We start from the raw sequence: 23,858 nt of genomic DNA, 5'->3' as shown, positions 1-23,858 counted from the left end.
TTATTTCCCAGCTCATCAAAGCGTATTGGAAGAGTGGAAAACATGCATCAAACCGAAATGTAGAACACAAAAATAAAGCCAGGACACTGTCACATGTGATCAAACTAAACTCACACAGTCCTGACAGAGCAGATTAGTTTGAACATTTTGAAATCCTAAATATCTAAAGCTGTTTCCTCAAAGCCTTGACATGATTGCTGCTTATTTAGCCATGTGTAATCAATGTTATAGAGAAAGGTTTTTGCTTTTATAAATCATGATGAAGTACATTTTGGGGCTGTACAATCATTGCTTTACTTTACTGTCCCTATGCAACTCTGTGTGATCTCTAGTTTGCGTTAGGGTTACAGCAACAGATTTTCCGTCACCGATTAAGATCTCCAAAGAACACAAAGAGTTGATTTACAGCACAAAGAAAACTTTGTTAACCGAACCAGAAAGAGGACAGAACTTTGGTTTTCCCCTTGTAGGTGTGAGGACAATTCCCTTCAAACAAATGTATCAATTTAATATCTTGCAAAAATGATCACCGGTAGCGGATATATTGTAGTTGCGGTGGAACAACCGAAGTAACCTTGGAAAACAAAATGCAGTGTGTCCTTCATTAAGATAAGGAGATATAAGCCGTGTCTTCATGGACTTCTGGACTTTTTGGGCCAACAAGGACTGCATCAAGAGCTTCAGCATAACCTCAGCATGAGTCTTCTTGGGCTGCCTCCAATTACTCAACTCAATGTTAGTCGGCGAAAAAAGTATTTGTAGACTAATTTTTCATTATTCTTTATAGACACAAAAATGTAATAAAATTCCATCTGCGCGCTGGGTGTGCTTTGAAGCGTCAGCCGGAAAAACCCTTACACTTCATTCAGAACTGTGCCTAATCATTCAGTTAATTGAACTAAATATGTATTTATTTTGTTCTAATATGGGGCATCGGTCAGGAAATCTAATTTGCCCCTTGGCTTAATAAAATATTGTTGATGGATTCATTGGTTTGGCGTTGGTAGTTGCTGGGCCCTGAGGAAACAGAAAGTGATCTTGTTGTCTTTGCAACAGCACCACCAATACACCTTTAAAATGCTAGGTAGGTTAAGTTGACATGTTGTCCGTCTTTCCTTTACACCTATAATCACAGGTTTTACTGGCGCTTGAGCGCAGCAAAAACAAGTTGGGAACAAAACATGTTGCAATTTAATGGATTTGGTAGGAAACATACAGCTGTTTATGGGCAACATTTTCATTCATTTGTGTCGGCGCACATACTCGCAGGATGCAAGAAAGCCAGGGGAGTTACTGATGGCATCATGACAAGGTCTGCAGAGTATGGGCTGAGATCTTGGAGCAGGAGAGACAGGAAAAGGGTCAGACCTAAGTGTGACCAGCCCCATCCATTCATCATCAGAGCAGGGGAGAAGCCACCCTCTTGTAGGAATTCCAATAAGAGCTTCCTGCAGGCGGCACAATCTTGGGCAGTAAGGGTGAAATTTGGAGGAAATTAGCTCTTCCCCATTTCGTCCAAACATCCCTGAGGCCTGACATGGTCATAATGTCTGAGGAGGTGAAGAGGACCATCCTGATTGAACTGACCTTCTTGTAGGGAGACTGATGCAAAGAGACCTCTGAGAGGAAAGCCCCCTACTACCAGCACCTTTTATGCATTTAACAGGAGGCGTACCCTTGTAGTTACACCGGTCCAATAAGTAAGACCACGAAACATACGTCTTTTGTCGCTTTTATTCTGTCTCTCTCTCTATTTCTCCGAAGACACCGTGTAAACTACAAGAAATTAACAACAGTTCAAAGTGAACATTGGGTCGTTTCAGTCTAATACCGATTGATAAACGAGCTTTTGTGATTATATCAATATAGGCAGCTATGAGATTTCAAACCGTATGTTCAGGATTCTCACAACTGTATTTTTTTAAACTTTTTGACGAGCTGTATCCATCGTTTAGATCCCTTTCACATATTTTGATGGGGAAGTTTATATGAAAAGGATTGATTAATATAGCTTCAAAACTATGTCTGAACAGCAATCCCTTGGTATCAAATGTAAGACAGTCAGTCTCAATATGCACTTTTCCACTGACAGATATTATTAAAGTAGCAGATGGACTGGGCCACAAAGCGATGGAGAGGGACGGAGGGAGACAGCGGGCAGATACAAAAAGGAGCAAGTCAAGAAAACATCATTCCAAATACCACATTTGCATGCATAGAATTGCACCTCTTTCATCTTCAGTAGACTTATGAGAATGCAACCTAAGTAAGTATTGTTTTTCTTAGATGTCGCAAAGCTCGGCTTATACATTCTACAGCTCGTTGCACACCAATCTATCATGAAAGCAGGCCATCATCCAAAAATGAACACACTCTGTGTACAATCACTATTGCCATTTTCAATCCTTATTCAAAATCCATACCAATCCAATCTGACAAATACGCCATCGGCTGCTTCGGCACAGGACTTAAATCTTTCCAGTTGGTAACAGGACTTGTCAGTTAACACATTGATCCAAACAGTTCTAACCTTTTATCATTTCCTTGTTTACTCCCTGCCATCTGGCTGTTTGCTGCCTTTCTTTCATGCACTACAGCTACCTCCCTCAAGATTTGTTCCTCGTCTCTGATTACTGCCACTCCACACAGCAGCTGAACGGATTGATTAATCCAGAAATAGTGAAAGAAATCAGGTCGTACAATTGAGAAAAAATATATGTATTTTTAGTCTATTATGGGAGGGAATTACCACAGTGGTGTTTAGGTCACAGGCCTTGGATGTATGAAGAGAACCGGATACAGCATGAAGCCAATAGGACCCGACTCTTCAGAAAAAAAATCCCCAGATTTTTCCTGGATCCTCTGGAGAAATTCCGCATCCATTGGACCAATAGAGTATGTGCACTAGTGTTTTCTGTAAGCCCCACTCCCACTCATTATATCTGGTTCGGTGACTGCTCAGTGAAATGAATGGAGGTGAGAAAAGAAGCCTTGGTTTGGCTATAAGCGCATTTTGCAACTTCAAAGAGGACCTAATTATTTGAATAAGGGTAATTCGATTCAGACCATGAAGTTGAAAACCCAAATTAAGTCAATGGGAAAAGGTATTTTTGGAGCCATTTGGCTACTACAAATATTTGCTATAATGCTCTGGGCACTTCCTAAGGGCTTGACATACAGTATACTCTAAATAGACCAAAGTTTATCACAATTTATATTAAATAGCCAAATTCCATTATATAGGCTGAAATAGAAAATACAGATGGACACAAGTAGAAAAACACTTGTTACCTCACATACATGTGGATAATAAAGTCACTATGCAAAGGTCATCCAATAAAGTAGCTTCAAAACGTGGAAAGAAAAAGAAGTCTGCACAGTAAAGACCCAGAAAGCTTCCCCTCTCTTGAGTAAAGGTTACAGTGACCCCCTCTCATTGGCGTGTTACCTTTATTTATACCATTAAATTGCGAAAACAGATCTGTATCATTGAAATGCACAGCAACAGGATAACCACTTTAATTTAATAACTGTGTCGGCCTCTCTGGACGTTCTGTTCTTTTGTGACTGTCATACCGCTCTCGTACCTTTTGCACTGTCCTGAAAAAGTTTGTTTACCAGACTGCTGACCTTTATTGCTGTCAAGAGTTAAGTTGCTGTCAGAGGGAAGGTCTTCTCTGTCAATCAAACCCCAGGGCTGGCAAAGTGATGTTGCAGTCTAAGGTGCCATTGGCTGGTAAATGTGCTGTGGTCCAGACTTTTGGGCAGTGGTGTAGTTTCAAGTATAAACCTTCTGCCTTTATAGTGCTCGATGTTGCATTTATACTTCTTTGGTTTGGTGATATTGGTTCAATTGGTCTTAGGATTTCTTCTTCATTACCCATGCATCTGGAGACATGAAGTGTAGAAATCCTCTGAAAACGTGTTTGCTGTATTTCCATACCATTGTTACAAGGTGCACCATTGTCGGCGTGGTGACGATTAGCGGTGGTGATGCGAGACCATGATGTTGTTTGTTTATACCATTACTAGCTTTTATTTCTGTTGATTGCATTTCTGCTTCAAATATTACAAGGTGGTGTTAATATGTGAGGATAATCCTGCTTTACAGAACATGTGAGTATCATTTGTGGGTCAATTTACCCAAATCCAAAGTGGAAATCCCAATGCTTTTTGTTCAGGAAGCTTGAAATTTTAACCTCCGGGTCGGCCTACAAAAATAAGTCATCACTGGACCACTATATTGTGGACTGCTGTCAAAATAACCATAGCCTTTTTTTAGCGCTTAACTTAAAAAAAATTACATAATTAAAAGGAAACCACCTTTTTCTCTCCTCCTCTGCTCTCTACGGCACCTCAGGATGAAAACTAACAGACTGTGTTTCTTATGGCTGAACAGAGGAATGTTTTCTCCATTTTTCATCTTCTTACATTTCAACCCTTCTTCCCCTTTCCTCAGCTGTTTAGGCATTAAACGACTGCTTGCTTTTGCTGCCTGTGGTGGTGAACGTGGCACAGAAGGCTTGTGAAATCATATTCTATCCCCATAATTATTCTGTTGATGTCTTTTAAGGTTCCCCTCCTCCCTCTCTAAAATCTTGCTCCTCTTTGATACTGCCGGAGTTGTCGACGCAGCACTAAACAGGCACGGATAGGCTGATGGTGAAGATAAAGAGAACAGAGGCTGGAGAGTAAGGGGGGGACAGAGTGATAGAGAGGAGATGGATAACAAGAGTGCGAGACGGGTGAAGAGGGTGAACAGAGGTCAAACAGATATTGGGACTTGGAGATAGAGGTGTCTGGCTATCTGCTGTGTGTACACTGATAGTGAAACAAAAAGATGGTTAACATCTTAACTGAAACACTGGGTACCTTTAATGGATCAATTTATACTCTTACAGAGGAAACTCGCTGAACTTAATTAGAGTAGTTGCACATAAACTAACAACACAAGAAGTATGGAGGCTGAGGGATGCTTCAAGATGTTTAAACTGTAATATTATTCCACTGTGTTTTAAAAGAATCTCAACTGAATGACCTTGAGTCTTTGTGGATTTTTGTGGATAACATAAGATAAATGCGGCTCTTCCCTTTACTGTTTACTTCCAGTCTGTCTTCTTCTGCTGCTGTTCCTGTAATTGTTTACTTCCTGTTGAATTTATTCTGCTAATCCCTTTAGTGTTTACTTCCTGTCTGTCTTCTTCTGTTGATCCCGTTAGTGTTCTCCTTTGCAGAACTATGAAAGCGAGAATTAATCACCTCAGGGAAGTCCAAATTGACCAATCAGAATCGAGAGCTCAACTAAGTCGTGTAATAAAATGTGAGGATAAACTCAGTTGTGTAGCACAAAAACAGAATAAGAACAGATGGACGGTACAAAAATAACGCCTTGAGGTAATTGGGCTGAGCCAACATCCGTCAAGTCTAAAGCGTCATTATGTGTTCATTTGATCCTATTACTCATTTATGTAAATTCATGTGAACTGTAATGGCCAACATTTTTCTTTGAGGTCCGAGTGAACTTGACCTCTGACCCCCATAATGTAATTGGTGAATGAGTCAAACAATTTGTTTTTGCAGATTTTGAACGGACGAATACTGACAGAACCCAATGAACACAGTGGCTGTCAGAGGAATTGACAACAAAAACCACCAGCTTCATGCACCAAACATTTCAGAAAAGAACAGAAAAATCCTGTCTTGTCTACTTCCTGTCTGAGTTTTCCCTCCTGTTTGGTTGTATGATTCTTTGCACTTGCTACCTTCATGTTGTTGCCTGCCCTACCCAGCTGTGTCTTGTCTTTGTGATTAGTCCTGTATGTCTATGCCTGTCTCCCCTAGTGTTCTCTATAGGTTTGCCTGATTCCCCCTTGTACCTACCTTTGTTCCCTTCTGGTCTGTTGTTGTTCAGTTTATCTTAGTTTTGGTCCCTCAGTATTTGTGCTAAACTATCCTTGTAATTAGCTTTATTTAATAAAAGTATTTTTGGGTCCAACTTTTGCCAAACTGTGTCAAAGATCCTAAAGAAAATCTGCACTGCACTTTTGCTGCAGCTTTGCTAGCAGCGCTGTGATGATGTTTCATAGTGTCATCGGATGGCAGACTTTAAGCAAGCTGCCACATGACTGCAGGAACACGCAGAACATTGGCAAGCACTGTGGACACAGCAGACAGGACATCCGTATGACTAACACAGGAAAATAAGGGGGGGGAATCAGCGAACCCTTCCTCCGGGGTGACTGCGGTGCTCTCTAGTGACGTTTTTAGGCCAATCACTGGGCTCATCACACAGGGGTTGCAAGATACACTGTGATGTCTCGTTGATTCCACTAACATTGAAATAATGTGTGGTCCAGATACTGACACACACAGCTAATGCACTCATGGCAGAACAAACCGCTCATGCTGCATTGGTGATGGACATGGTGTAGATGTACCGTGAACAAAGTAATGCAAGCTGTCCAATATAAAACAACACTGGTTTCTCCCTACCATCCTGTCACTTACACAATGCTCTGAAGATCTGAAGTAAAAGTCTGCACAACACTTTTTGAATGCAACATAATGGGTCAGAGGATTCAAATATGTATTTTCTGCTGAATTGTAAATGCTAAAATGTCCAGACCCAGCATAAGGACCATCAGGGGAGCATTGGAATGTGAGTTATGGTACCAAACCTTCCCTTTATCACAAGTATTTCAGCTGAATATAAATACAGTTTGGTTCATTCAAGGGAAGACTGTATTAGTTTTGAAAGATGAAATACTCATTTCTTCATTTAAAATATAGAAATGTAAATGACCCATGATGACCTATGTTCTTGAATATAAGGACATACATTTGTCAGGTGGACAAAAACACATGTTGTTGGATTTGCACATGTATAAAGCTATTTTTTGCTTCCATCCTGAAATAGCTAACCATGTTAAAAATATATATTTTATGTGAGGGGCAAGGCATCTCTATCCCGCATAAACGTACGTAGCTCTGCGTGACTGCATCATGGATGTATAAAGACAATACCCCCATGTTAACAACACTGAAGTAATATCACATCTACTACTACGACTATACGGGTCGATAATCAGTCAGTGCAGCATCACAGCATCAGTCTTTGAGTCTTCATCACAAACTATGAATTTGACAGCTACAGTCGCTTCATAGAGCATCTTTTACAAAGGTGAAAATAATGCTTTTCTAAGATGAATGAACATCACAGTTTATCCATAGCTACTGTAGATGATCATTCTCTTTATTATAAAATCACCATGGATTTAAAAATAATAAACTAGATACCTAAGAGAAGAAATAAGGTGGACTTTTATTAATCAATCTTCTGCATTTGACCCATAGGAGCAGTGGGCTGCCATACGGCACCTGGGGAGCAGTGTAGGGTACAGTGCCTTGCTCAGGGACACCACGGTAGCACTTCGTCTTGCGGGGACTTGAACTAGTGGCCTATCAGTTCCCAGGCCAAGCCCCTAACCACTTTGCACCCACCGCCCCCAATGTGTAGCTCAATAGGTTGTTTTTTTGTTTGTCACATTTTGAACACAAGTAAATGTATGTTACTATTCTCCAACACTGTCAGAGGATAACAAACATTCCTCTTGCTGCAGGTCGCTGTAACGCTTTTCACTGATTGCTTAACAACCCATATTGTTTTTTTCCAAGCGAGAGCAGACGTTATATTACTTCAGCGTTAGCATGGGGACGCCGTTCTCTTTATACTGTACCTCTATGACGCAGAGCTATGTTAATGCAGAAGTTGGCGTGGTGAAAGCTAAACTGGGTTGGTAAAAGAGATGCCTCCAGGTCAGATTGGAAAATTGTAATAACCCTGAAAAAGTGCAACCGGTGCATCTGTAATAGAACTCTGTATGAGGGGCGAATCAAATGTTGTATATCATTTAACCTCAATAAGGAGATAGAATGTGTTTTTAATCCTGGTTCCCAAGATTTGGGAACATTTTTGCCTAAAGCACAAATGTTTGGACGTTGTTTTGTTTGAATACATTTTCAATTTCCATGTAGTTTTTCTGTTATGTTCTCTTTATGGTCCTATAACTATGTATGTTTTGTAATTAACTCAGTATACATATTCCCATGGCTTAGTTGGTCTTGTAAAATAAGATCAATAAAACTTGATTGAGCATTACAGGGTTGCGTTTATACAAACAGTTTCACACAAGGAGAAACAAAGAGTTTAGACTTGCAGATTTACAGAAACAGATGAAGAGAAGCTTGTGAAATGTAATGAAAATCAATGTGCCTTTGATTGTAAAAAATGCCCACAGTGGCTGTTCACAAAAAAAGTTACAAAAAGCTTTTTTTAATGAAGTCTTTCCAACTGTTTTGTGAGCAAACTGTTTCCCCAACAACGAGCAAAGTAATTATCATCTACACTAAGAAGTACGACATACATTTAAATCCTACTGTGTCCATCGTATTAAAATATAACCGCGGACCGTAGCGTGTTAAACTAACTGGCAATAACATCCAGACATTGTGTTAAACAGATGGCTTAACTACAGTGAAGACGACACAAACTGTTTCTCTTCTATACGCGCCCAAGAAACACTTTTGCATTCCAACACACACACACACACACACACACACACACACACACACACACACACACACACACACACACACACAGCTCAGAGTTACTGTTACCCACGCTCTCCTCTTCTTCCTCCATCTGCAACCACACTGCTTAAAGTGATAATGAGTTGTTTTTAATAATTAATTTGCATATAAAAGCCAAGCCACTGCGTTGCTGGCAGAAACAGATCCCAGATCACAGTCTGGCTGCTGGCAACGCTTCACAGACAAGCAGAGAAAAACACAGAGAAGGAGAAGTGAGAAAAACACAAGACGAGAAACAAAACGAGAGGAATGAGGGAAAGAAACAGAGAGATGAAATACAGATTGCCAGCTGCTGTGAACAAGACATTTTTTATAATGTAACACATTTGTTGTTCAGAGTGTCTCTATATTCCATCAACTTTTGTTTAAACCGCTGTTTTGTGTGTGTGTGTGTGTGTGTGTGTGTGTGTGTGTGTGTGTGTGTGTGTGTGTGTGTGTGTGTGTAACATCCTTTCAGTGTATAGGATTGCTGTTGAGTGGAGTGGTTGGGTTAGAAATGCCTGCTTTCTTCATATAACTTGAGAGTGTAATTCAAAGGAGAATTATTGATTGTGCCGAGTGATTATCAGGCTCAGGGAGAAATGGATTACATGTAACAGGATTATGTCATCACGGCACAAAAAAAAGGTGAAAAAAAGATGGAATCAGATCACTGTTAGATATCTAAAAGTGGGTATTACTAGCAGGATTACGACACAAATAAAAGAGCACATTGTGTCTGTCGTGGCTTCCTTCCCTTGTCTTTCATCAAGCCACTAGACGCCTTAAATAAACAGTTTTCTTTCCTTTATATTTGATTTACCCACATTTTTGTTGACTGGCTTGGCCTCAGATGGTGTGATGATATTGTGAAATGGGTTTGCTCAAAATAAATATGTTTAAATATGACACAGGTAACAAAGAAAACAGGCCTTTCAATAGTTACAACAAATCGAACAAAAGAGGCAAAACTCAAAAAAATAAACAATTTAGGTGGTCCTTTCTTTCTATTTATAGACTGGTATAACTTTGAAACTCAAACGGTGAAAAAACTGTGCCTCGACGGCGTCTTTCCGACAGGTTGCTCAGCTCTGTCACTTTAGAGGCTGGCGCTGTGGGAATTGTAGACCTTTATACTGTGATGACTACAGAGGTCACGATTTGGTAGTAAAAGATTTTACTTCTTCTGTGTAAGCTGTACTGTTCTGTAAGCTAATACATTTTTTGCATTGCATTTGATATTGAGGTAATCCAAAACAGAAATCAATCATAGTTACATTACTTCTATATTGTGAGACATATTAGCTGCAAAAAGCCAACTAACTGACATCACCTGTTAACGCAACAAAGAGTCTTGATTCTTCAAATGTTATATATATTTTTTAAGTAAATTTCAATTTTTTGGAGTGTGTAGATACTGTCCTAAAAGCACTTTGGCTTCTTAGTGGTAGAAGAATAAGTCCTAAAACCATGAATTAGCCTGTTACTACTTCCGGTTCCCTCGTCTCAGTCCAAAAAAAGGTGTAAAGGTTTGTGGTTAGAAGCAAGAAAAAAGGTCTGTGGTTTTCAGAAGCTTAAGAGATTTAAATGTTATATTCAACGACATAAAATATGTCTGCAAATATCCCACTAGTGATGTCTGAAGTTTCTTTGTGTCATAAAAGGTTGGTTGCTAAAAAAGCGACTAATAGACTTCTAAATTACATCATGCTGAACAGTAGCTGCCTTTAGCTTAGCTGTGGGGAATCGCAGCCATGAAAATCCTAAACTTGGTCTTAATATGTGGAGATTATCCTATGTATGAACACTTACTTTCTGTTATATTCCAAAATCCAATGGTAATAATGATATTGCTTCTTCCTCAGCTCGCCATTGTGATGCTAACTTCCAGATCGGCCTATAAAAATCAGTCATTACTGCACCACTGTTTTAGGGGCAATAATTTTTCAGCTATGATTTATTAACAGACATAATTTATGATTACATTTCCGACAATCTCCTCTCAAGTATATTGCGCATCCCTAAAAATGCAGAAATGATTTGTTCTATAATGAACTCTACTGCGAGCACATGAAGTCAGCTACAATTTTTAAATGGGTTTGTAAAAAAGAAACAATCATTTTTAATCCGTTGGATATTTAAACAAAAAGAAAAAGCTCTACCTTACACACAGTACAGTGAGGACGGTGAGCCAAACTACTAGTGAGTGTTAGGTTTGTGAGAGAGGGAATTGAAGTTTAATTTGTATGACACACACACACCTCACAATGATAAACTCTCTGTTGAGATGTGCAACCAACCGCCCACATACTATACACACCTACACACTTTGTTCCTCTCGCTCCCATTATCCTCACAAAAGAGGCATACACATCCCTGCTCGCTGATAAAGACCTGAATGATAACAGTGTTTTCTGAAAGGTTATTCTGTACTCTGTGCCCCACGTCTTGATATCAGATCCAATGAGACTGATGTCTGGGCTGAAAGGGATTGTACTGCCTTTCCACACATGTACTGTAAGCTGAGAAAAAATCACCGGTATGATAAACACAAGTGCAAAGAAGGTCAGCGAATCAAAAAACTTTACAGGCGTGATGAGTAAAAGATAGTGAAGCCCACCATGAGGCCTTGGCACAGACCAGTCACTGCTGGAAACCATTGAGATGTGTTGGGAGGACAAGATGCCAAACGTAAGCACATTTGCACTTTCAACAGAACATCCGCCAAAACCAGATTGTAATTTCTAGGCTTTCAGCATTCAGCATTTTCTCGCCAACAGGCAAGAGAACGGAAATCATTTTTGATCATTAATATGGTATAGTAAAAACCTACGAGTATATGGACGGCTTTGAGAGAAAACACTTTCAACAAAATGAAAACAGAACAAAGCTTTTAAAGAGGTTAAACATCTGCTCATTTTCAAGTTCATGCAGTATTTAGTGTCTGTCCTGTGACATGTCTCCATGCTTTATTGTTCAAAAAGCTCTTTATTTTTCTCATACTGCCTGTGCTGCAGCACCTCTTTTCACCCTCTGTCTGAAACCAGAGCCCAGTCTGCTCTGATTGGTTAGCTGGCCGGCTCTGATGGGAATGGTCAGCCGATAAGAGATGTATCGTATATGTCCTGCCCCTAAGCCTATGACGTACAATGTGTTGGAAAGCTAGCCAATAGAAGCTTGAGTGTTACATAGTGATGTCACTATGTTACGGAAGTCAACAAAGGAGTCCCAAAAAGCATAAAAGGGCCTCTTTGAGCAGATATTGGCATCAAACAGCAGCTCTATACACAGTTATAAAAACATGGACTGACCAGTTAAACTCAACATGTAAAAGCAAGAATTGGAGATACTCACTGTAGCTGCAGCCAGCGCCTCCTTGTCGTAGTACTTTTTCCTCTCGTATTTGTCCCGGATGAAGACCTCCACTGCTCTAAAGGTCAGGGTTAAGGGCAGAAATAATTCACAAAAATATTCAAATGTCCATTATGCAAAAAATCATAAAAACAAAACAAAAAAGTGAATAGGAGGTTTTTATATTTGAATTCCTGGAGAAGATCGGATATAAGAAAAATTGTGAGAAAAGTGGGACAGTTGTCTCTCAATCTGTCAATGTTTCCTCTTAAAAATCTCATGAACTGTCTTGAGGACATTAAGGGATGGGTGGCACAAAACGACTTGCAGCTTAATGAAAGCAAGTCAGCAGTTGTCCTTTTCGGTCCTTTTTAGACTCATTCAAAGCATTTTCCAACAGTCTTGGCAACTCGTCTGCTCTTGTCAAACCCCATGTCAAGCCCGTGTGATATTTGACTATGCCTTTAAGTTTGACAAGCAGGTCAACGCAGTAGTTATAGCCAGTTTTTTCGAGTTCCGTACCATTGCGAAAATCAAGCTGTTTCTCTCTTACAATGATGTGGAGAAAGTCATCTACACCTTTATATCTTCCCGTCTAGACTACTGCAACTCCCTATATACTGGGATCTGTCAGTCATCCCTGTATACCATATCATACCTGATCCAGAACGGCAAAAACAATACTTCCATTCTCTAGCATTTGACTCCTAAGTTTGCTGTTAGTGTTTGTTAGATCCTGTGTGTTGTTATCAGTAAAGTTCTTCTCCTTCCTGCATTTTGTTCCACCTTGCATGTGAAAAGTTCTCCAAAACTAAACAAGAGCATCAGTTGTTTGTTTGTTTAGAAAAATGGTTGGATGTCATTTTCTATCAAAAACCACAAGATTCTGCTTCCAATCAAACCTTAATAATGGTGGCAAAGACCAGGAGAGGTTGACGTGAAACCTTTTTGAACCAGTGATTTAATGGTTTAATGGATTTGAAGCCCTGGCACACAAACCACATTTGGGCCATCTGTCAATAAGGAGCCATTGGTTAGAGTTATTAACTGCACTTTTCGGTCCTGATGTTGGCAAAATAAATCACTCTGATTGGCTGTTCCGATTAAGCAGTACTCAAAGTGCCCTGCAATTTACCATACTTCACATTGTGACGCACTCATGCACTCAAAATAGCTGGGGTAAGTACAGAAGTTCACACATTGAGACACAGCATTGCTCTTTATATCTGGATTCCCGCCTGAGAGACTTGCATGTGCATATACACTAATGCCAATTCGAACACACCACTCCTACATTCAGGCACTACACGGAGGCTAATCACGAGTCTTTTATCTCCCTATTTTCAGCAGCGACGCTTCTGTCAGATAGAGTAATAGACTTCAAAAGATTGAAAAATGATGACCACCGGCACAAGCACAGCCGCAAGATAGGGCTGGAAGAGGCAGGCTGCTGAGCTGCATCTCGAACACACAGCATTTATTACCGTTAACTGGAAACAGCGGAACCGATAGGAGGCTACGCTACGGCGGCACAGCACTAGTGTAGGAAAAATGTGAAGCAGATGGTGATTTACAGTGTGTTAAATAAAAGCGGATAGCACACCGATAAAAAAGGAACTACAAATATTAATACAAGTGGATCAAAAATATGGCACCATCTCTGACCTTTGACATGAAGAATATCCTCGTGCTTTCTAGCTCGATGGGATGGACTGATTTTGATAGTTGTTTAAATCCACTTTCTCTAAATGAAGAAATCTTATTATTGCGTGACTTCATTTGAGCGTGGATAGGGGGAACATATCTTTGGAGCCTTTGTTTAAACAATTTAAAAAATCTGAAATAAGGCCAGTATGTTCTTGATTAAAAAAAGACTTTATCTCCCATCCTTTTGAATACATGTTAACTCTTGGACTTCACACGCTCTGGTTTAATTGGAAATGTTATTGGAGTCGGAAACAATCCTAAGCAGCTACCACTGATCTGTACTTGCAAGTCTGCACAAATATGGACTTTAAAAAGAAAAAAAAAGCTCAGATCTGAATATAAAGGTTATGAATGGAAACGTAAAGATGCATTTATCTTGCATTGATACTGAATGATGGGTAAGCTAGCTGGACACACTAAATAAAGTACCAATTTCACACTTAATCTTCACCACATTCTTTTAAATAAACCTAACACAGGTATTAAGCAATTAAAAAAGGGATATTAAAAAAACACCGTTAACTTTGCAATTTGACAGTTAATAAAAGCAAGTGTTCTTTGAGAAACATTTTGGAATTGTTAGAGAACTGGTGCGGTGCCGGCTCCGAAGACACTGATTGCTTGGCCCTTGTTATTGCTTTTTGGAGATTAATTGCAAACTGCTTCTTGAAGAATCCCATACATGATTGTGTTGGTGAGGTATTTTCCTCGGCCCATACCTTTGACCCAGCTTATCAGTTTCTTCTGCCCTCACTGAGCACAGGCCTGCAACCTTGGGTCCCTCAGTGTTATGTCTCCTTCCTCCTGCCTGTTGGCTTCAGCTGATCGAGGTGTTACAGTGCTTTGCCTGTTTAATCTTACATGCAGCCACAAACCAATGTGAGAGTTTGTCGTGCATTACAAAAACATGGCTGAACGGGGATGACTTACGAATTCCCCCGTGCTGCAAGCCGACAGAGACAAACAGAGCACCCAGAAGAACGGCGGAGGACTTGCTGTCTTTATGAATAACAGATGCTGTAACCCCGGTCATGTGACTGTAAAGGACTGCAGGTGTACCCCTGACATAAAGCAGCTGCCTGTGAGTTCCCGTCAGTAGATATCTTATCAATGGGTGACATTTGTTGTGATTGTTTAAAAACAAACCAAGTCATAGGACAGCTTTGATGTCACATAATCCTTTACATTGATTGGAAGAAAACACGCAGTTCTAGCCGTTGCACCTGGATCAGACTATTTTAACTTAGCGGAAGAAAGAAAAGCATGCAGGTTAAACTCTATTATACTGATGAAGCAAATATGGAAAGGGAATCAAACTCCATTTTTCATTTGCATACATAGCAAAGTAACTAGCCAGGCCTATATGATAGTGAATATGAACACACACACACACACACACACACACACACACACTGAGGCGGTTGCTCCTCTAATCCTGCCTCTGTTATCTGCTGTTTTCAGCCATCGGCTCTGCTGTCGGAACGACTAATGGACTTCAGAAGAGTGAAGAATGATGACCACCCACACCAATTGGCCAGCCAGATACAGCGCAGGTTATTACAGCCGCATTTCAGGGAGATTCTTCAGTCTGCTGGTGGAAAATATGAGCATATGCCGCCGTGTTAACCACACAGCTGTCTCGTCTTGTATCGAGGTAAAGGGCAAACTGGATAACGCTGTTTCGCCGCTCTACTTGCAGATACTGGGAGAGGTGTCTTAATTTAATGTGCTGAATGGCGCTGACTGAGCAGAGCCTGCCTTATTTGCTGCTGGAAATGATCAGAGATGCGAAGAGTAGCTGAATTTTGATGACGACAATGAGCTGGATTTGATTAAACAATTTCTGTAATGCCTTGACACAGGAAAAGGAGTGATTTCAGGTAGTATTCTCCTTAGCATACTGGTACATTGATTATTTATTCCTTGGTATTGACTATATTCCATAGAACTAAGGTCCCTAAAGATTGTGGAAGGTTGCACACAAATAATTTACTGCAAAACTATTATTGATGGTCGATGATTGGAACCAGAAATTGCAAAAAATGTATTATTTTCCAGTAAGCTGGAGACACGCAGGAAGGATACTGGTCTGTCTGCGGATGCTTGAAGTTCTCCGGCAGGTGAGCTTCGTACAGCAGCTTTGCCCTTCTGTTGCTCATGTCCACCATACTCTGCAAGAACAGAAGTACAAAGTTAGATCAGTCTTAATGTCCGCTCATGTGATTGGCTGAAAATGTATGAACAGCGGATGACATTGTCCTTTCCAGACATTATTCAAATGCTGTTGCTGTTGCTTCAATAATTGCTAGGCGATTTATACTCATGAGTTGGAAGCAGGAGGTGTCTCCCACTCATCGTGCAGTGGGTGACAAAACTTGTGAAGTTTCTACACGGAGAAAATAAAGTGTACTTTGGGTGGCTCCAATTGTACATTTTATAGGACATGGCAAGGCAAGTTTATTTATACAGCCCCTTTCCACACAAGGGGAAAAAACAGTAGTGCAGTACAACCACATTATAAAAAGGCATTTAAAAACAGTCATTTAAGAGCAACGATAATAACATAAACACAACAGGTATAAAATACATGAATAAAAGTCACAGTGCAGAATAAAAGTCACAGTGCAATGTTAGATAAGAACAGTTCTGAAATGGAGGAAAACTAATTCTAAAGGACTGTATAAATATTCTGATCCGGATGTGGTTTGAAGCGCTACAGCCAGTCGGTCAGGACTGCTAAACTAAACTTAAATGAGATGAGCACCACCAGTTTCCAATGGTCTTCTTTATTGAAGATTCGATGACATACTTAGTTGTGTGGTTCTGAAATAAACCCATACAAACAGGAAATGAATAAAGTATACATTAAATACAGTATGTTATCCCACGTTGATGAATCAATCCTGTGTAGCTGCTACAGCATGTGGACTTGTTATTACACAGGTATGACTGCGCATGCAGAACCCTCGTGACCATTAACGGGCCGTTAATGGTCACGAGGGTTACGGCTCACATGCACACACGTTTTGCCCTATGCAGCTTACTAGCAGCTTGCTAAATTAACAGGAGGGCACTACAACCACTTTTATACCATACCATAGTTATCAGGTTATATACATACAATTACACACATATTTCCAAACCTGAAATAGCACTTAACAGACGCTACAAAATTGTTCAGTAAACTAACTACCACAGACTAGCCTGCTAAGCGGAGAATTAGCATTTTCCCTTTACAGTGTAAAGAACAGCATGACATTATCAAACTAACGGTTCCAATAGAGTTTGCACTTACTTTTAGTTGTCACGCACACATTCAACTGTCAAGTAGGCTTCAACTGTCAACTAGAAACAGGCACAATAATGCGGCAACCAGAACTCCTCACAGTTCGCATTAAACTCTTACTCCCCACTGACTACGCGAGCCTGCTGGAATTCCCCTACGTGCATACTGCCCCCTGATTGGTCCATTTTCCCTACATTACGGTGGATCTTTTTAACAAGTTCAATTAAAAGCAGCGGCAAAAAGAAATGTTTTCAGCCTGGATTTAAAAGTAGTAAGAGTAGCAGCGGCCCTGCAGGGTTCTGGGAGTTTGTTCCAGATATTTGGAGCATAATGACTGAACGCTGCTTCTCCTTGTTTAGTTCTGAGTCTGGGGCCAGAAAGAAGACCTGAGAGCTCTGGATGATTCATAATGTAGCAGGAGATCAGAAATGTATTTTGGGCCTAAACCATTCAATGCTTTATAAACCAGCAGCAGAACTTTGAAATCAACCATTTTTAAAGTACTTGAAAAGTTTGAAACTGTGTTCTCTTCCCTAACTGTTTCACCAGAATACAGATTTAATATAGTCAACCATGACTCACATTTATCTCAACCTTTTTACGTGTTTATGGATTGAATTTGTTGAGCTGCGATTACAACCATTTGTTTGTCTATCATTTTAAATGTTGTTTTATTAATGTTGTCTTATTCCGATGTGGGGGGGGTGAAAAAAATGGACAACCTGCACACCGTTTTTGTTTGTCTTTGACACTGTATATGTTGTTTAAGAAAAAGAAAATAAAAGTAAAAAATAAATAAAGGCACACAGAGGGATTCACAAATCTAATGAGGGATCTATAACTAAAGCAGACGTGATATTACTTCAGCGCTGTTAACACGGTTCTCTTAAATCGTCCATGATGCAGTCAGCAGAGTTACTCTAACGCGGAAGTGGGCGTGGGGATCCAATCATATGATTGGCTAAAATGAAACAGAGTGGCTACAGACACTTTCCTCTTTAAAAAAAATGCATTTCTGAATCTAGCAGCATCAGAAAGATCCACACACAAGAAGCAGTTTTTATTTCTATTATTTGTGTGTGGATCATAAATGTATTTGTGAAATGTTTTTAAATTTCATATAAATCGCTAAGTGTTTGTTTGTGCATTGGGAAATGTTTGTGTGGATGCAGACATGTATATATAAAATCCGGAATATCCTTCTGTGTGCATTTATTTATTTTGACCTGACCCCACACAAACTCAGTGCACAGAAAGCTGTTTGTAAATGTACGTTCAACAATTTGCATATCAATTTAACAACATCCAAATGTGTTTTGGATGTCATTTCCAAGACTTTTAAATAAATGGATTTTACATCTGTTTTAAACAAGATATTGATGTGTTGATCATAAATATATGAAAAGTATTTTTATACATGTTGATTTTTCCATTTATATAAAATGATAAATATTTGTGTGTGCGTTGAAAACTTTTTTTGTAGATAGAGACATGTCGATATTTAAATCCCAGATTAAATGTGTGAATCTTTCTGTGTGCAGTGATTTATTTCTAGACTGATGTGACCCCATAGAGCAGGAAAGTTAAAATAATATGCATTGTTAATACCAGCAGGGCAAAAGGTAAAATCCCTTTGAGAACATATCAAACCACCAGTCCGCTTTTTCATTTATCTCATTTGCATTCGACTGAACTTCCCTGCAAACTCCTTTCCATGCACACTCACACACCGGGTTAGAGACACACTGGCTGCATGTGTGGAGGATAAATTAAGAGGAGGGTGATAAATGGGCCGATGATAGGAGAAGTGGAGGAGACGGAGTCGGAATAATCAGCCATCCAGAATTAATTAGTCATTGAAAACAGCGATTAACATTCAGAGTGAGAACCTTTCCACTCACAGTCAGCTGATGGATAGGAACTGCCGTAGCGCTGTGCTCACACATTGAACAACAGGACGTATTAACAACTGAAGGATTGAATACATTACTGGCAGGTGACACACATACAGCAGTGCTTCTAAATGATCATGGAATTAAATCAGAGACATGCAAGTTACCCACAAAACACTCCTTTAGAGAGTAATGTATTACACAGTAATCTATATTCCTTCAGCATGGCTGTGTGTGTTGCTAAGCAAGCAGGATGAGCATTAGTACTCAGGTACATGATTTTTGAGTATTCATTCAACTTAATTAGCATATAGATTATTGTGTCCACCAAAATCGGTTCAGTTCCTCTTTGGGTTCAAGTTTTTGTGCGCAATGTAAAGACATTTCCTGCACGAGTTGCTGTGATATTGTGTTCGCATTTACAATTTAGAAACATTTTCTTTTTTTGGATTCTGCCATTAGGGTTCCCATCATGCTTTGGGTAATGAAAAGATCAGGTCATGCTGCAGTAGCTACAAGCTGCTCATGTCTTATTTTAACCATGGATTTACAGACTGAAAAAAACCATCTACATGTGATCATAATAAGGCAAACTCTTACATCATAAATGATACGGATGTTATATAATTGGTATGAAGAATTATATATTTTGTGTTGAGGATAATAAAAATGCTGTCATCACTATTTGACTATGAATCTAAGAGGAAAGGAGGAGATGTCTGACTCAAAAAGAGTCAATTCATTTTAAATGGTTATCCGTGCAATGCATTTTAGTGAGATGTGTCTTCTGAATTTTTTTTCGGAAAATGCAGTCAAAACTTAAATGTGTCATTACCAACACAGCCTTCATACTTTTTGAACAGGGTATGCAGAAAATGGTGTTGAGAATTTTAAAAAAAAATCCCTCTGGAACTGACTCCCCAAACCGTGACTTCCCCGATCTCACCATGTTTAAAATCTCCAATCAGAACTGACCTTTTCAAAACTGCTTTTAAATCAGTCATTTAATGTCATGTTTTATGTATTTTAAGTGTGTTGTTTTAATGATGTTTTGATTAATTTTACCTTTGTAAAGTGTCTTTGAGTTTTTAGAAAAGCGCTCTATAAATAAAATAGATTATTATTATTAACAAAAAAATAATCCCAGAGATGCCAAATGGACATATTACATGACATCTGTGTTTGAGAAATAAAGGACAAGTCCGAATCACATAGGATTCAGATCAAATACAACATCCACAATTACACCTGCTATTGTTTTCATCTTGAGCCTCTGTGTGTTGACACAAGTCTGGCATTTATACAGTTAAACACGTTTTCCCAGCTCTATAGGTAGTACTTTTTAGGTATTGGGCAGGGTTGAGTCAGTTTATTTTATAAAAACACTGTAGCGGTTTGTTCTTCAATCTCCAGTGAGCCTGAAACTTGACAGGTACGTTTCTGAAGATGGTCCGAGCAACTCTACGCCACGTGCCCTATTTGGATTTGCAGCAGGTGTGATCTCATGTCCAAAGGGTCTCTAGGTACAGATGACTTTAGATCCCCTGGGAACACCTAACCGGTGTAAATGTTTTGTGAGTGTTACCTGGATCTGCTCAGGTGTCCACTGGTCCAGATTGACAGACTTGACTCTGGAGATGTGGACACCAAGGTTGCGATGGATGCCGGCACAGCGGATGCACATGAACACCCCGAGGTTCCATGAGGCCCATCGAGGACCTGGAATGGAAAAGAAAGGGAAACAAAAAGAAAAACATGTGCTGTAAAGATGCATAGTTTGAAAGCTAATGTGAAGTTCCTGCTGTGTAACTAAGTGAGCTAAAGACGAGACTTGCAGCCCAACATTTAAGATTCAGAATTGCCTTTTTCATTCAAATCTAATTCATGGGAGTGAAAGAGCAGTAGGACTTGATGAATTCAAACGTGTGTGAGGAAAAAGAAAATGCTATCTCTGTGAAAATCTTCCCCCAGCGCAGTCAAACATTTGTTTAAAAAATCAATAAGTAACCTCCACAAACTGTTTGACTGACAAGGGATTGAAAAAGAATCCTCAAGAAGTTGAACAGAAACTCAAGAAGTGAATGGGAAAAAAGATCAAAAAAGCACAAACATCCTTAACTTACTTTGAGGAAATGGTCCAGCTTTACGGCCTAGTTTAACAGACTGGACATACTTCAGCTAAATGTTATCCTGAGACATTTTGAAGATGTTCTCATCAGGATGGTTTGGGAAAATGTATCCCAGAAAATCTTCAATGCATTTTAATTGGATTCCCAAAAAGAACATTATGTAGTCTGTAGTATTTAAAGATATCATTCAACTGAAGTTCCTGTGTTAAAAAAAGATCACTATATGCACCTCTGTTTAACACAAGGAAATGTTCAGGTGTATTAAAGGTTGTATTTAATGTCCAAAGATTGGGTGTGTTTAATCAGCTCAAACTGAGAAGCTTATTTTTGTATAGTTTTTTTCTACTTGTTCAAACTGAGTTTTTTGAGATTGTTGTAAAAGCTGAATCATTATACATAAATGTGCTTTATTGCATGCATTCACAATGACATTGATTAAGTGATTTATGTGTTTTATTAAATGTCACTTTGATTAAAAACCTAGATATTAAATACTTTGAGCTCAAAGAAAGCAGCTTTGAGTTTGAGAAACCAGTTTTTCAAATGCTTTCATTAGCTTCATATCATAGATCTTTTTCATTCATTATCCTAATCCTCAAAAAACTGAATTGGAACAATAGAATTTCCACATTGTCTAATTAAAACTTCAATGACAACAATCCCTTTTTTTAAAGAGTGCAGTACAAAATGTCACGGCACAGAAGCGAAACTCAATTCCGGAGGATTTCAAGTTCGATTCTGGATCTTTGCATGCCAGACCGAGCAAACATAACCAGCATGGAGTTAAATACGATTCCTGGCAGAGAATAAGAAACAAGGCCACGAGCTTGCTGACAGAAGCAGAGGAGGGAAGAACCTCCAGGCAGAACAAGGATACAACTTTGATTCCTGTTGACACTGATGTCAGATGAAAGGAGGGATGGACATTTTTAAGAGCATCACCAGCAGCTGACACAGGTCGAGTCTGATATCGACCGAGTCCTGTTGTTGATATTCAAACAACAGCTGGATCAAAATGAGGAGTGCGCATGGGAGATTTTAGTTATGGTTTATCGTTTCCATAACCAAAAACACAAGAGAACAAAGTATCCTTAACCCAATTGGTAACACTCACCTTTTGATTCTTTTTCCTTCTTGGTTATTTCGACCTATTGAAAGGCAGTTTAAAAATCTGCCCCTTTCTAGCCATAATTGTTACTCTCCACATTGTCAAATCACTACTTGACCAGACCAACCAGAGTCCTTTGGCACGATATAATCACATGATGTACAGTGGGGCAAAAAAGTATTTAGTCAGCCACCAATTGTGCAAGTTCTCCCATTTAAAAAGATGAGAGAGGCCTGTAATTTTTATCATAGGTACACTTCAACTATGAGAGACAGAATGAGAAAAAAAAATCCAGGAAATCACATTGTAGGATTTTTAATGAATTAATTGGTAAATTCCTCGGTAAAATAAGTATTTGGTCACCTACAAACAAGCAAGATTTCTGGCTCTCACAGACCTGTAACTTCTTCTTTAAGAGGCTCCTCTGTCCTCCACTCGTTACCTGTATTAATGGCAGCTTTTTGAACTCGTTATCAGTATAAAAGACACCTGTCCACAACCTCAAACAGTCATACTCCAAACTCCACTATGGTCAAGACCAAAGAGCTGTCAAAGGAGACCAGAGACACAATTGTAGACCTGCACCAGGCTGGGAAAACTGAATCTGCAATAGGTAAGCAGCTTGGTGTGAAGAAATCAACTGTGGGAGCAATTATTAGAAAATGGAAGACATACAAGACCACTGCTTATCTCCCTCGATCTGGGGCTCCACGCAAGATCTCACCCCGTGGGGTCAAAATGATCACAAGAACGGTGAGCAAAAATCCCAGAACCACACGGGGGGACCTAGTGAATGACCTGCAGAGAGCTGGGACCAAAGTAACAGAGGCTACCATCAGTAACACACTACGCCGCCAGGGACTTAAATCCTGCAGTTCCAGACGTGTCCCCCTGCTTAAGCCAGTACATGTCCAGGCCCGTCTGAAGTTTGCTAGAGGTCATTTGGATGATCCAGAAGAGGATTGGGAGAATGTCATATGGTCAGATGAAACCAAAATAGAACTTTTTGGTAAAAACTCAACTCGTCGTGTTTGGAGGAGAAAGAATGCAGAGTTGCATCCAAAGAACACCATACCTACTGTGAAGCATGGGGGTGGAAACATCATGCTTTGGGGCTGTTTTTCTGCAAAGGGACCAGGACGACTGATCCGTGTAAAGGAAAGAATGAATGGGGCCATGTATCGTGAGATTTTGAGTGAAAACCTCCTTCCATCAGCAAGGGCACTGAAGATGAAGCGTGGCTGGGTCTTTCAGCATGACAATGATCCCAAACACACCGCCAGGGCAACGAAGGAGTGGCTTCGTAAGAAGCATTTCAAGGTCCTGGAGTGGCATAGCCAGTCTCCAGATCTCAACCCCATAGAAAATCTTTGGAGGGAGTTGAAAGTCTGTGTTGCCCAGCGACAGCCCCAAAACATCACTGCTTTAGAGGAGATCTGCATGGAGGAATGGGCCAAAATACCAGCAACAGTGTGTGAAAACCTTGTGAAGACTTACAGAAAACGTTTGACCTCTGTCATTGCCAACAAAGGGTATATAACAAAGTATTGAGATGAACTTTTGTTATTGACCAAATACTTATTTTCCACAGTAATTTGAAAATAAATTCATTAAAAATCCTACAATTTGATTTTCTGGATTTCTTTTTCTCATTCTGTCTCTCATAGTTGAGGTATACCTATGATAAAAATTACAGGCCTCTCTCATCTTTTTAAATGGGAGAACTTGCACAATTGGTGGCTGACTAAATACTTTTT

The 23,858-nt window shown here is 39.6% G+C and overlaps 1 protein-coding gene across 3 annotated transcripts in view; it reads right to left on the bottom strand.

Annotated features, from left to right (window-relative positions):
* Positions 1 to 23,858, bottom strand: part of LOC134858657 (stromal membrane-associated protein 1-like) — a 106,789-nt gene that overhangs the window by 68,990 nt on the left and 13,941 nt on the right. For all 3 annotated transcript variants that reach the window (XM_063874652.1, XM_063874653.1, XM_063874654.1), the window contains exons 2-4: positions 20,450 to 20,583; positions 15,772 to 15,857; positions 11,983 to 12,058 (exon numbers count right to left, since the gene is read on the bottom strand). In XM_063874652.1, coding sequence (XP_063730722.1) covers positions 11,983 to 12,058; positions 15,772 to 15,857; positions 20,450 to 20,583 — 296 coding nt within the window. The remainder of the gene's footprint in view (positions 1 to 11,982; positions 12,059 to 15,771; positions 15,858 to 20,449; positions 20,584 to 23,858) is intronic.

This window comes from Eleginops maclovinus, chromosome 22 (genome assembly GCF_036324505.1).
Source record: "Eleginops maclovinus isolate JMC-PN-2008 ecotype Puerto Natales chromosome 22, JC_Emac_rtc_rv5, whole genome shotgun sequence".
NCBI classification, from domain to species: domain Eukaryota; kingdom Metazoa; phylum Chordata; class Actinopteri; order Perciformes; family Eleginopidae; genus Eleginops; species Eleginops maclovinus.
The sequence above is the reverse complement of the archived record's forward strand: the minus strand, read 5'-3'. Positions and strand labels throughout refer to the sequence as shown.